Genomic DNA, 15,028 nt, shown 5'->3' on the forward strand with positions numbered 1-15,028 from the left:
GAGAGAGACGTGCGTCGATGTGCAAGTCGACAAAGCTAAAGTCTATACTGTATGATGATGATGATGTTACTTTGACTAAGCATGGCTATGACACCGAAAGGAGGGATTATGAGTCAAGGAGATAGCTAAGACTTCATAACAATAATTCTCGGCCATGAGTCAGGTCTAAGACAACAGATAATTCTATGAAACATATATTTTTTGTATTCTATAGAACTGTCATAATTAATATTCATGCAAAAATCTTAGAATATTACTCCAGTTGTGTCTTTACATTGTTTTTCAGTTACATTTTGGATTGATTTATGAGATTTATTTAGAATAATAGTTGTATAGTAATAATAACGATAATAATACACACATTGTTACATTTTTTTAAACAAATATATTTAAATGTATTTATAATAATTATATAAAATGTATACATTTAAAATAGATATTTAAAATTTAAAATATATATCAAGTCAACCACATAGTGTCTTTATTTCTAGGAGGATGGTAAGGGGGTGTGTTTAAGATAGTTTTGCCCAGGGTGCCATTTAAACTAGAACCGCCACTGGATAGTAGTGTTTATCAGATACAATGTGGCTACAAAAAATTGTTTTGTATGCATGTACTTCTCTTGTAGACATAAAAACATTGTAAAGTTCGAGTTACTGTAAAGTGTTAACTATCTTACAATATCCTACAAACAAAGCTAAAATTTTTGCCTGTGGCATTTTTTAAAACAGAATATTCATTTCAAGGTGACTTTAAACCATAACTATAAACATAAAGACCGGGTTTAGTCATTTAGTAATGATCGCAGTCAACTCGAGCTACATTAAACAAGTTAGTTAGAACAACAACACTGTTTATGCGGAACATAAAAAAAATGCATATCAAGATCGAGTGTAATAAAAACTAAAGATACTTAACTCAAGTTGAAAAGCTGATATTCCAGAACACAACCTGTGCATTACACATCAACAAAACATGACCAATGAGGGAATAGCGGATCTCTTTTAATTCATCTGCTCATTAGGTGTCCTTGCTGACTGCCACCAAGATCTTGAGTGTGAATGAACAATACGTTAGTGGTTGGTGTGAAGAATGAATTAAATTGGTAAAAACCTGTTGCCATGAGCCAAAAATACTGGATGTGAAAGCCAGTGATTTGGGGGAGACTGGGGAGGAAGTTATTTGGTCCCCTGATCTGCGTCTTCGACGCCCAGTACCAACACCACAGGTGTAATGAATCCAGGTACCTATAGAGTCAGGGCTAGACACACTCAGGGGGCTTTCTTCCTGGAAGTGAGACAGGGGGCAGAAACAGCACAGTCATGCAACGTTAAACAACAGTCCGGCTACGTGTCCACCAACATTCACTACGAAGGCCTTAGGCTCAAGAAAACACAAACAGCTATAGGTGCTCATACTTTGCCAGCTGGTGTCTTGATAAAGTCTTTCTGCAATGGGGACTAAAAAAAAGAAAACAAATAAGAGACGGTGGCAGTTTCCAAAAGAACACACATTTGTGGATGAGAATTATGGGTGACTGACATGCTTTTTGAGCCCACAATATTATATACACGATACAAGGCTGTGAGCTAATTCTGCTTGACTGAAAACTGAATGCTTGCAACAATACTGTGACTGTAATATGGCAAGGTTATTAGCACATCACTGTACAATCAATATGACAAGCCATATAATGAGAATAGCATGAAAGTGAACATTTATATATTTTTTCCCCATTTCTTGGGAAAAAAACTTATTTGAAATGACGTGAGAGTGATTCAGGGTGAATAACAGAATTAGTATTTTCATTTTTGTTAATGCCTTTACGTTTTGTCTGTATAGGCAATGGCATGTGCACTAATAATAATAAAGGCCCTGGAATACTTCAAACTATTTTTTTTTCATCCTTCGTTTGATGGCAGAAACAAGTTTGAAAAGGCAGAGTGACGTATACCGTTTTCAAACCTTCGGACACACATACGCCCTAATTCAGGGATGAAGACTACTGCCCCTCAAAATGTAGCTCTAGTTAGCCTCAACACACTGACCAGGATGTTGCTAGCAGGCCTAGTAGAAGCTTGATTAGCTGGTTCAGGTGTGCGTTACTAGGGTTGTAATTTAAGTATGCATGACATTGGCTCTCCTGGGGTCCATTCTTCGTACATGGATCACTCAATTAGCTGGATTTGGTTATTGACGATTTGACATGATCCAGGATTATTTTGTTCTTCAAACCTCATCCGAGGGTTGTTGTCACAGGAACAGTTCTGGTAGCTCAAACCTGCTGGGGAGCAGGCTTAAACAGGATCAGACTGTCTTTTCAAGTAAAGGTAATAGTAAAAGTATGTACCGAATGCTGATATTTTCTTGCAGTAGTAGTTATATACCTTTATTAAAAATAAGTAAATATTTTTTTTTTATTTATTGTATATATACAAGTTTATATATATATATATATATATATATATATATATATATATATATATATATATATATATATATATATATATATATATATATATATATATATATAACATATGCAAATATGTTATATATATAACATATGCAATCTGCACTCCGAAATTAAAGTGCAAAGACTGGGGTAGTTCTCCTTATGGGTTTCAAAGAGAACATTTATTAATATGGAGTTTTTAGACACAAACAGGTATTTTAAGGTACCGACCCAGCTTCAGTACAATTTATGTATATTAATAGATATACACAACAGTTTTTTTTTTTTTTTTAAGGAATGCAGTCATGAACATGTTTTAACAGCTAATATGACGTTGATTTGATGCTTTGTAAAAGTTGATGCTTTGTAAAAGTTGCAATCAAAATGCTTTTTTGATGCAAAATTAATTTAAACCGTTATTATTCCTTAGGCTAATTATGAAACCTAAAAAGGCCTAGGCTACTATAATAAAGAACATACACTGTAAATGTAAAACTAAATAAATTGCTAAATACTCTTGACACATGAAAGAATAAAGCCTGCAGTCCACAACAATGGTGGAAAGTTATTGCATATAATATTTACCAAACTTAAATTCCTCCGCATTTTATATAATTTTGCTCTCATGGATAATTAAATATTAAATCAGATGATGTCATTACGCTGCTGTGCCGTCAGCCAATCATTGCACTGCTGATCATGATTTCGTTGATCAATAGATCTGTCCTTCACAACGCACGCAGCAATCTCAGATCAGTTTCCAGACATTTTAATCTGATTCGTGAACTTGTTTTGTAGGCTTGCCACGATAGACGGTGTTGACGGTGATACCGGTTTTAAGACGCAACACCGGTGACATCACTTTTCCACCGTGACACCGTCCCCACATGTTTTTTTAAGTATACGTTTTTTTATTAAACATTTATTTGAATTAAATGGAAAATATAATTATAAGTAATTGACTTAGGATGAGAGCATGCTCTATAATTAAAATCTGAACATAGCTACAATGCGTCATATTTCATTTATCAGGAGAAAAGAGGAGTCGTGTTTACAGAAAGAGGATGGCGGACGATTTATTGTCAAAACGCAATGCAAAAGCGCCTGTTTGGCAATATTTTGGGTTCAAACCAAATGCAAAAGAGAACCTGAAGACGTTAATGAGGCAATCTGCAAACTTTGCCTGACAAAGGTGGCAGTATCTAGAGGAAACATAACTAATTTATACACGCACCTTCAGCGCACCTTTATGTTTAACTATGAGTGGGTCGTGGTCTGAAGAACCAAATTAGCCAAAGATGAGTTATCAAGATTAACAGATCCAGGATCTGCTAAATCATCTTAGATCATTTAAGCGAGGTACGAAGAGCGGACCTCAATACTGAGTTTGGGCACCCGTGTCCTAAACACAACAAGGTGGCTGAGAGAAAGGGTCAGTTTAATAAATATCTGGCAAATAACTGAACTACACAGTCACACAAGAAGCATCACTGCAGCACACCCCACCCTTGCACTGTTCTCTATTTGCGGCAGACAAATAAAGAATGGAACAGTGTTTATAACTCTAAAAAATGTGGTGCAACATTTTGACTGCCCTCATCTGGTGTGTGTCCATAAAATCTTTCTGCGTAGGTGCGGATACATCTGTACCAGCTCTGCTTCTCGACCCTCAAGTTTATTAGTGTGGCATTATTAGTGTGTTATCCTGTTTGATCTCCGTGAATATAAGATACGAAACATCAAACGCCAAAGAAGGCGGAGTTTCCAGAACACAACCACTGACTGCACAATCAAACAGACCAATGGTAGCTCATAAGTGTTTAGGAGTTAAAATGATTTCCCCCAAAAGTTTGCTTTGATGAGCTGATGTAGAGCTACACAATTAATCGTTAAAAGATCGCGATCTCGATTTGACCCCCTAGACCAGGGGTCAAACTTGTTCCTGGAGGGCAGGCGTCCTGCAGATTTCAGCTCCAACCCTAATCAAACACACCTGAACATGCTAATCAAGGTCTTACTAGGTACACTTGAATCATCCAGACAGGTGTGTTGAGGCAAGTTTGAGCTAAACCCTGCAGGGACACCGGCCCTCCAGGACCGAGATTAATGACCCCTGCCCTAGACGATCTTAATCCAGCTTTTCTACGATTCTGCCAATCATATTTTCATGAAGAAAAGGCGGCTTAACGAGTCTTTTCATTGTTTCACACACATTGCTCAGTGACATTGACACCTCCAAATGATGTTGAAAGAGTCACATACTGTATGTATAAGGTATAATTCACCTAAAAATGTAATTTTTGTCTTATTATAAGGATGTTTTCGCCATTGGGAAATCGCACAAGACTTGAGCTGCTGACCGTGAGCTGTTATCACAGAGAGGCCGGGCGAGCGCGCACGTGCGCGTCTACTTTAGTGAACAGAACCTGCATATGTTGCGAGTAACAGGTAATATAGTTGTAAATAATATTCAGTTTGTGGCACAGAGTGATCGTTTGGCAGCCGCGCGCGAAGTATGAACAGCACTTAGCAGTCAAAATGAAACCGAAAGTGTGCACTTCAAATGATCATACCACAATTTAGAGTTATGATTACGGCAAGCATTTGATCTGTTTTTTCTTTCATAGCGAACCCACAGTTGTGCATAAAAATAAAGGTTTACAATGCCAGCATAACTACTCTAGCCTATATATTGTTGAATATAATCTGATAATGGCAAATGTCTGATTTTACCAGTGAATTAAATAGTCTAATATGACAGATAGCAAGCATATATCTCAAACATAATAATTCAACATCAGAATTATTATAAGTAGAATAGAATTATTTATGGAAACCAGTAGACCTACACATAATATTATTATCGATGTTGTGCCATATGTTTGTTTTTACCATACCTTTATTTTACATCTACAGAATCGTGAGAAAATCGTGATTCTCATTTTAGCCAGAATCGTGCAGCTCTAAGCTGATGTAATTTCAGTTTTTTTCTTTTTTTTGTTTGTTTGTTTGAGGTACACCATGGCAGGGCCTTAAGGGTCTGTCCCATATGCTAAATAAGCACATAAAAATATGCATTTGTGCCTTTTTTTTTAAATAAATGAAGTTATTTCCCCAAATGATGTGATAAATACAAATAGTTCACTTTTCAGTTTTAAAACAACTTGCATAGCAAGAACTTAAAACTTTACCCAAAATGAAAAGCCTTAGCTTCTGTATTAAATTCTTGTTATTGACAGACTCCATTCATTATTGGGATTCAGTGTTATTTTTATAATTGTGTCTAATTAATATAAAATATATCCACATGTCTATGGACAGTCAAACAAACACTTTTCAGTCAATCAGAATCATACTCAGACCATGTGCAATGAAAGATGATAGAATAAATCATCTTGCTACTACTAAAGCCAAAGCTGAGATTATTTGGTTATTTAGTGCATTAATGCAGTATGAGATGGACATTAGGAGGAAAAGGGAGTTTTAGACACATACAGTCAAGAGAATTTCATTTGGACTAAATTAAAAAATCTGTATCAAGAAAGCTATAGTTGTTCTAAGTTTGCGGGGTAAACCACATGGATATTACACTGCCAACTATAATGCAATACTCGCCACTGAAGTTGTTCAACAGGATAACAAACCTTGCAACCATTTTGAGCTGGGTTATGTACTTTAAAATAAATGTAACTGAAGAAAAACTACAGAAACAACCTGCTTGAGAAATGCAAAAGTCAATGGAAGGAAGCTGAAAATGAAAAGAAAGCTTTGGCACGGTCAATAAAAACTAAAGACATTTAAAAGCATATTCACATTAAAAGAGATTGAAATTGAAAACTGATGTTGAAACTGATGAAAACAGCAAGCATATTTTCACATCCATTCCTGATGTGAACGTCACAGCAATGGAAACACATTTACAAAAGAAAAAACGAAACAAGACAAATGATATGCAATGCATAAACCACAAGTTGAAGGCTTTAAAACATTGAATTTGCTTCTTGTGATCTTAAAAACATTTTAATAAAAAAAAAGAATCAGTTTTCTATACAAACATACAGTTGAAGTCAGAATCGCTAGCAATCCTGTGTAATTGTGATTCTAATACATTTCCCCCCAGTTTCTGTTTTACGTGAAGTGAAGATTTTTCAACACATTTCTAACCATAATATTTTTAATAGACAATTTCTAATAACTGATTTATTTTATTTATATAAAGTTGAAGTCAGAATTATTTGCCCCCTTGTTTATTTTTTTTCCCCGATTTCTGTTTAATGGAGAGATTTTTTTCAACACATTTCTAATCATAATAGTTTTAATAACTCATTTCTAATAACTTTTATTTTATCTTTGCCATGATGACAGTAAATAATATTTGACTAGATATTTTTCAAGACACTTCTATACAGCTTAAAGTGACATTTAAAGTCTTAACTGGGGTAATTAGGTTAACTAGGCAGGTTAGTGTAATTAGGTAAGTTATTGTATAACCATGGTTTGTTCTGTAGACTATCAAAAAAATATAAAGCTTAAAGGGGCTAATAATTTTGTGCTTAAAATTGTTTTTAAAAAATTAAAAACTTTTTTTATTCTAGCCGAAATAAAACAAATAAGACTTTATCCAGAAGAAAAAATATTATCACACTACTGTGAAAATTCCTTGCTCTGTTCAACATCATTTGTAAAATATGTAAAATAGAAAAAAAAAAAAAAATCAAAGGGAGGCTAATAATTCTGACTTCAACTGTATTTTACTGGATATCAAGATACTAGTATTCAGCTTAAATACAATTTAAAGATGTTAAATGAAGATTAATCTAGTAATTGGGAAAGTTAGGGTAATTCTTCTGTAGACAATCTAAAAACTAATTATTGCTTAAGGGGGCTAATAATATTGACCTTAAAATGTTCATAAATAAATTAAAACTAATTTTATTCTAAGCAAAATAAAACAACTAAGACTTTTTTAGCAGAAAATATATTATAGGAAATACTGTGAAAAATGTAAACAATCTGTAAAATAGATTGTGTTTAAAGAAAGAATAAATATTGGTCAGGAGAGCTAAAACTTTGCCCTCAACCGTATGTAATGCCAGGATAAAAATATCTGAATTCCCAGCCATGATATGATCATCTCATCTGTTCACATCACTTTACTACATTAATTAACATAAACTTACAATTGACAAAACTTTTTAATATATTTCTAAAATCGAACAATTAAATAATTGTTATTTTAGTGATTTACTAATAATTGGCTAATTAAGAATTTCCCAAAATTAACAAATAAACTGTAATTATAAAGGAATACCTGAATCTCTTAAAATATGTATTTATTCTTTCTTAAATGACTATTCATAACATATTGGCAATCAAAAACGACAATGTCACCAACTTTTTTTGCTGTAAATATAATATGTAGGTTTTACAAACGTAGCAGGGCAACTTTTCTACATCATGTGGCATCAAAAAAATGATTTTATATATACAGTTGAAGTCAGAATTATTAGCCCCCATTTTAATTTATTTATTTTTTTTGTTCTTTTTTAAATATTTCCCAAATGATGATTAATAGAGCAAGGACATTTTCACAGTATGTCTGATAATATTTTTTCTTCTGGAGAAAGTCTTTTTTGTTTTATTTCGGCTAGAATAAAAGTAGTTTTTAATTTTTTATGAACCATTTTAAGAACAAAATTATTAGCTCCTTTAAGCTTAAATTTTTCTCGATAGTCTACAGGACAAACCGTCGTTAAACAATACAATAACTTGCCTAATTACCCTAACCAGCCTAGTTAACCTAGTTAACTTAATTAAGCCTTTAAATGACACTTTAAGCTGTATAGAAGTGTCTTGAAAAATATCTAGTCAAATATTATGTACTGTCATCATGACAAAGATAAAATAAATCAGTTATTAGAGATTAGTTATTAAAACTATTATGTTTAGAAATGTGTTGAAGAAATCTTCTCTCCGTTAAACAGAAATTGGGGGAAAAATAAACAGGGGCTAATAATTCTGACTTCAACTGTAGATGGAAGCGTATTCTTTATCCAATTTGTTTTTGCATAATAAAAGCATAAACAAAATGGGTCACACTTTACAATGAAGTTTCATTAGTTAATGTATTTACTAACATTATTGAGAACAGTACTTGTACAGTATTTATTAATACTGTTTCGGTATACTTTATCAGTATTTACTCATGCATTTTTTGCATGCAAATTTATACTTGTAAAGATTAGTTAATGAACAGAGTTAACGAATTAAGAACAGCTGTATTTTCATCAACTAATGCCGAGTTCAGACTGCATGATTTTAGCCCTGATTTTGACACGCCGACAGGTTTTAAGAAATCGCAGACAAATGCCTGAAATCACAGGAAAATCGGTGCTCGTGCACATGAGAAGCAGTCACACAGTATGAACTATCAAAGACGCGATCTGAGAGAATCGCTGATGCCTGTGAGATATTTGGTATGCTAAATATATCTGGAGCTGTTGGCGATTCAAATCATGAGTTCTAACTGAAAATAACATCTGCGATCACCAACAGCCAATGAGAGAGCAGCATTCACTAGTGTGTGTGTGTGTGTGTGTGTGTGTGTGTGTGTGTGTGTGTACCTGCAGGCCAGCGGGAGGTTGGGGGAGAAGTTAAAAGCGCTCATTTTCGGTTTATTTGGACTCAAGAAATGGAGGAAAAATTAGTGGAGGTTTGACAGAAGCACCGGTGTCTGTTTGACGTGTTATTCAGAAAGTTAAAAAAGAAAGTTGAGGAGAAATTGCTAACCCAGGTGAGCAAATATGCACATTTTCTACCCATTAAAGGCTTCTTTCTCGTTTAATAACAAAAGATATACTACGCGTTTTTGGGTGTGAGACGTAGTTTGGACAAAGTTGTCTGCGATTCTTTCTATTGTAAAGTCATGCGATGTGAAAGCCCCAGTCGCCAATTCATATTGCAGTGTAAACAAAGCAGTGACAAAACGCTAGCCCAGATAGTCATGCAGTGTGAAAACACCTGTGACACGACTGCTTTCAAAATCATGCAGTCTGAACTCGGCATAACCTTAACTAGCATGAACAATTATATTGTTTATTGTTTGCTCTTGTTAGTAAATACATTAACATTAACTAATACAACCTTATTGTAAAGTGTTACCGCAAAATGTCTATTTCAAAATATGGCTAAAAATAAACCTTCGATCATCATTCAGCATAACAGATATATACAACGTATGTAAAAAAAATAAATAAACAACATACTTATTTTGATCTTTATTATACAGAAAATATATAATATTCAAAATAATCACATTATAAAAATTATATAATATGTTTTAAATCATAAAATGGCAAGATTAAAGTGAAAGGTAAATATTTGTGGAGCATTTTTATATGCCATTTTTTAATATGTTAGCAAATGAGTATTGTTCTAGAAGTTAAATATGCTTTGGTATTTAAAACTATTAGTTACACTGAATGATATTAGTGTGTATCTTCAGGAATCCATGTTAAAGCGTATGATATTTTACACTATGTATAAGAGATTCCAGCACTTTAATGTTTATAGACTTTTATTATGACATTATATTCTGTAATAACTTACTTCCACAGAGCCAATCTTTTTGGAGCGGGGAAGAGGGGACTTCCGGTGGATGTAGATGGGATCTGACACCATGGGCCGGAACATCATAAGGGCTCGATCGGGCTCGTCACGTTTAGCACCGCTTGCCTCCTCATCGCTGTCATTATTGGATTTCTTCTTGGGGCCTTCATTCTACAACATAAATCACAACTCAGAAATACTGCAAATAAAACCGCTTCAAAGAACATCAACAGCAACTTTCATTTCACACTTCTTCACAATTCCAAGCGGAGCAAAATTAGTAAACATGAAAAACTAAAAGTGACTTGCTCATCTGTCACTGCTAACCTCTCTGGATGCTGGTCGATATCCAAATCCAGATGGCAGGTTTTTGTCTTCTTCACAGCCTTTAGCTCCTGGACTGAAATGAAGCTCCACATGGAAACGATCCTCTGACGAAGGATCCTACAAATCCCAAAGCACTCATTAACACCTAAACCAGGTCACAAATCCTTATACATAATACAAATATATTTGATTAAATATAAATTACATCTTATACAGCAGTATAATAAAATACACATTACTCAGCAAAAATGAGCACACCCAATAAATAAAAATTAATATTTTTCTCAATTTTTCAGTGAATATAGGTAATATATTTTGGTACATTTGAACAACACATATTTATTAAACATTTATTTATGAAAATAATATTTTTTAAATATTTAAATATTTATTAAAATAATAATTTTATCACATTTAAAACCATGCTAAATATTTTTCAGAATTTTATGTTTTTATTTGTCTTGATATTTGCTCTTTTTTATTTTTATTCATTTATTCATTCATTTTCTTGTCGGCTTAGTTTCCTTTATTAATCCGGGATCGCCACAGCGGAATAAACCGCCAACTTATCCAGCAAGTTTTTACGCAGCAGATGCCCTTCCAGCTGCAACCCATCTCTGGGAAATTATTTTTATTTAACATAACTTTAATAGAATACAAATTTGGGCTACTAATTTTTGGACCATTATCGCAAGTTATTTTGTTCGATTTGGCTTTAGTACTAAATAATCTAATGTATATGCAGAAATATAATATTGTAAAGTACACCTTAAAAAATATTCATATAATTGAGAGATTTGTGAGGGGTGTGCTCATATATGTGGAGCAGCGTCCTTTAAATACAGTTGAGAAGTTCCTTAGCGGTAATTTTAGGACTAAATTTAAACCATAACCAGGGCGCATTAAGGGGAGGACTGACTGAAATAAAATAAAAATAAATAAATAAATAATATATTGTTTTAAGTTTGATGATAATGGTTCTGAAATCAGTTCTACACTTTTGTAGTAACGGCAAAACAAATGTCTCCAACAGTGCCAATAGTGTACAACTCTTGAAAAGCTGATCAGGCCGTGAAACAGTCTGTTTGTAGCCTGCTGGAAAGTGACAGATGGGTAGCGGAGCTGAACCACAGATACAGTTTATACTATCAGGTGCAAAAAAAGTTTTCATTTTAATTGAATTTCACATTATGTTTTTATATTAGGGCTGTCAAAATTAGCGCGTTAATGCACGTGATTAACTTAAAATATTTAACGTGTAAAAAAAAAATAACGCAAATACCACAGTTGCAGTTTAATACAAATTATTTTTACGTTAAGTGGTTGCAAAAAATTTATTTGGGCTGAATTTAAACAAAAAAATTAAGTAGAACATACTAAATTCAACACATAAATTGTTTTCAACCACTTTGCAGAAAGCATTTTTTTCATTGCATCAAAAGTGAGTGATTGCTCCATATTTAAAATTTCTGTACAGAGAGGTCATATTTTGATCTTCTTTTGGTCTCACGCAAATCACGTGATTTAACTTTGCTAGTTAAAGTTCACCAAGCTTGAACTTTTAAACACAGCAACATGCAAAACTTGCAACACAAGCTTGCGTTTCAGGTCTGCCGCATTGGGGTGAAAAGTGCAGTGTGACCACGGCTTTACTCAGTACTACATGTGTGCTGACTAGGGATGTAACGGTATCAGAATTTCCCGGTACGATAATACCTCGGTATGAATGGCACGGTACGGTACTCATTGAATAATTTACAGGAAAAACAAAACTAATGAAGAGACTCGAAAAAAGTGCCAAAAGTGTTTATTTACCTTAGCACTGAACATATCGATGACATACAAATTAGCCATCTATATGTAAGCTTTGAAACAGGAACTTCAATTTTTCAATTTTAATAACAAAAAACTATAAAACCATATAAAAAAAATAAAGTTTCAATTTGGTATTGTTGAAAACTCATCACATTCAACATTTTATCACTCACTCACTTAGAGATTTTAAGGAAAATTATCATATAACTATAATCTGGTAAAAGCTGGGATCTCTGGGCATGTCCCCTGTAACAGAAAAAAAACTCTCTCATTTGGAGGTTTCTGGGACAGAGAGATATGATTTAGCCAAGGTTGACCGCAGTGGATAACGTTGTGCATTGTCTTTCCACCACTTGAGAGGACAAGCCATGAGTGAGATAGAGGTCTCTTTGCGGTACAAGTCAATGTCTGTATCAATCTAACAAGTGTGCTGTGTTCTGCAGTCCCCATGACTGTTTTTAGTCGTATTCCCCGACTTATATTTCACCACAGTCTGGCAGTGCCTGCATACTGTTTTTTTCTTTGTCTGTCACCTTTTCTCCTTTTTCGTATCTTATTAAAAAGAAACTGAAATGCTTCCACACATCCGATTTAAAACTCGCTTTAGATTCGATCATTTCCAGCTCTTTTTCTTCCCCGCTACTAGCAACACATTCCATTTCCGCATTACTGGATCTGTAGTGACAACAGACAGCATAGGATGATGGCCACGCCTAGGCTGATGGGAATTGTAGTTCCTGCTACCTCCCGTTCGCTTCATTCGCCTGAGCAAACTTTTCTCAGAAATATAGTTTTATTGAGTCATGCGCCTATGGTAATATTGAAAAAAATTACTATTGCGGTATGACGGTATTTACAATATTGTTACATCCCTAGTGCTGACATTATGTTACCTTGTTTGGGTCTTCATACAGCATGATGACTATCTGTGTCATGTAGTTCAGCTCACTGACTATTTTCAGGTAGTCCATGGCTCTCTTCCACTGGTCATCTTTTGCCTCCTGAGGATACAGTGAAACAAATTCCTTATCATTTAGCAGAAAGAAAGACATAAAGCAAAATAAAATAACACTATATTTATGAAGGCATACATCACAGAGGGCTCCATAACGCAGTATAGAGAGCAGTGAGTGTACGTGACTTTCACTGGTAAAGTACAGTCTGGTCCGCACATGGCGTTCTGGAGACATCACTCCTCTGGAATATCTGTGCACAAAATAATCAGCCACATTCACTATTCATGTCCAATATTCACTCCAAAATTTAAGTGCAGGTCAAATGGGGTTTTGAATAATGTCTTATTTGCAGTTTATAACACAGCTGTCCTGAAATATAAAAAAGTTAAAAGTCGGTAATAAAAAAGTGTGAGATAAATAAAGATAGTGTCTCTCAAAAGAAAGAGTCGACTACACATCTCCTTAACAAATCATTATATTTTTTGTAATATTTTACCTGCTAACTATTTATGTCAACATAATTTAATGAATACATTTGCATGATCCCGATTATCCATAAAATAAAAACATTTTTTTAAATGAGGTGTATATTCTAGGAAATAGAAGTTGACCAATCAGAGCATAGTTGGCTTATAGAAGGAGGGGTTTACAGACCTTTGGCTACATGCTTACAGCTGCCTGTTTGTTAGACCCAATTCCAACAAAATTACTAAACGAATTGCTACCTGTAGTAGGAGAACCTCTTCTTAACCCCATAAACTCTTCTCTATCTTTAGGCAATGCTCCAAATCCTTTCAAGCTACCTGTTAAGTCTATTATTAAGAAACCACAACTGGAACCCAGCAACTTAGCTAATTATATACCCATTTCAAATCTTCTACTTATGTCTAAAATACTAGTAAAAAGTTGTTTCTGCGCAACTATGCTTTTTTCTGCAGACAAACAAGGTTTTTGAAGTGTTTCAGTCAGGTTTCAGGCCACATCACAGTCCAGAAACCGCACTAGTGAAAATAACCAACGATTTACTCTTAGCTGCTGATCAAGGGTGCATTTCGCTATTAGTTTTACTTGATCTAAGTGCTGCAAAGCTGCATTTGACACCATTGACCACAATATCCTCATAAACCGCTTAAATTTTACTACAGGTGTCCATGGACAGGCTCTACAATGGTTTAAGTCATACTTAGCTGGCCGTTACCTGTTTGCGAATATTAATGAACAGCTTTCACAAGCTCAAGGATAAGACTAAGGGCCTTTGCTGTTTACTTGCTACGTCTGGGCGACATTATTAGAAAACACGGGATCAGCATTCACTGCTATGCAGATGATACTCAATTATATATTTCAACAAAACCTATTAATATTAATACATGTTAAAGACTGGATGACCAACAATTTTCCTCTCTTTAATTCAGACAAACAGAATTATTACTTATTGGGCCTAAATCCTGTACATAGCACATCTCACAACTTGAGCTGCAAATAGAGGGATACAAAGTTAGCATTAGCTCTACAGTAAAAGATCTGGGTGTTTTATTAGACAAGTACTTAACTTTTGAAAACCATATCTCCAGTGTCACAAAAACCGCCTTCTTTCAATTGAGAAATATCACTAAGTTACGAAGTATGCTATCCATCTCTGATGAGGAAAGCTAGTTCATCCTTTTATGACTTCTAGGCTGGATTACTGTAATGCTCTGTTCGCTGGTTGAACAGCATCTCCTGACAAACTTCAGCTAGTAAAAAATGCAGCAGCCAGAGTTCTTACCAGGTCTTGAAAATATGATTATATCACCACAAATTTATCCTCCTTACACTGGCTGCCTGTTAAGTTTCGTATTGATTATAAAATATTGCTTCTTATCTAATA

At 34.3% G+C, this 15,028-nt stretch overlaps 3 protein-coding genes across 37 annotated transcripts in view; 1 reads left to right on the forward strand and 2 right to left on the reverse strand.

Moving 5' to 3' along the window:
• The window catches only part of tln1 (talin 1), a 1,269,505-nt gene that overhangs the window by 711,381 nt on the left and 543,096 nt on the right, over positions 1-15,028 (forward strand). Inside the window, exon 51 of the transcript XR_015500341.1 lies at positions 6,682-7,001. The gene's annotated coding sequence lies outside the window, so the exon portion shown is untranslated. The remainder of the gene's footprint in view (positions 1-6,681; positions 7,002-15,028) is intronic.
• Positions 1-15,028, reverse strand: part of ppip5k2 (diphosphoinositol pentakisphosphate kinase 2) — a 93,182-nt gene that overhangs the window by 34,404 nt on the left and 43,750 nt on the right. For 15 of the 35 annotated variants that reach the window (XR_015500745.1, XR_015500742.1, XR_015500746.1 and 12 more), the window contains exons 22-25: positions 13,294-13,408; positions 13,096-13,203; positions 10,388-10,504; positions 10,061-10,231 (exon numbers count right to left, since the gene is read on the reverse strand). Coding sequence is in view for 24 of the 35 variants with exons in the window: in XM_087270085.1 (XP_087126211.1) it covers positions 10,061-10,231; positions 10,388-10,504; positions 13,096-13,203; positions 13,294-13,408 (511 nt within the window). In the remaining 11 variants the exon portion in view is untranslated. Of the gene's footprint in view, positions 1-1,113; positions 1,288-1,418; positions 1,461-10,060; positions 10,232-10,387; positions 10,533-13,036; positions 13,204-13,293; positions 13,409-15,028 lie in introns of all 35 variants that reach the window. The other 20 variants (XR_015500740.1, XR_015500738.1, XR_015500739.1 and 17 more) reach the window with 4 other exon arrangements.
• The window catches only part of sh2d4a (SH2 domain containing 4A), a 209,872-nt gene that overhangs the window by 30,669 nt on the left and 164,175 nt on the right, over positions 1-15,028 (reverse strand). The gene's annotated exons all lie outside the window — the stretch shown is intronic.

Source organism: Danio rerio, chromosome 10 (assembly GCF_052040795.2).
Source record: "Danio rerio strain M-AB ecotype USA chromosome 10, GRCz13ab, whole genome shotgun sequence".
Classification (NCBI taxonomy): domain Eukaryota; kingdom Metazoa; phylum Chordata; class Actinopteri; order Cypriniformes; family Danionidae; genus Danio; species Danio rerio.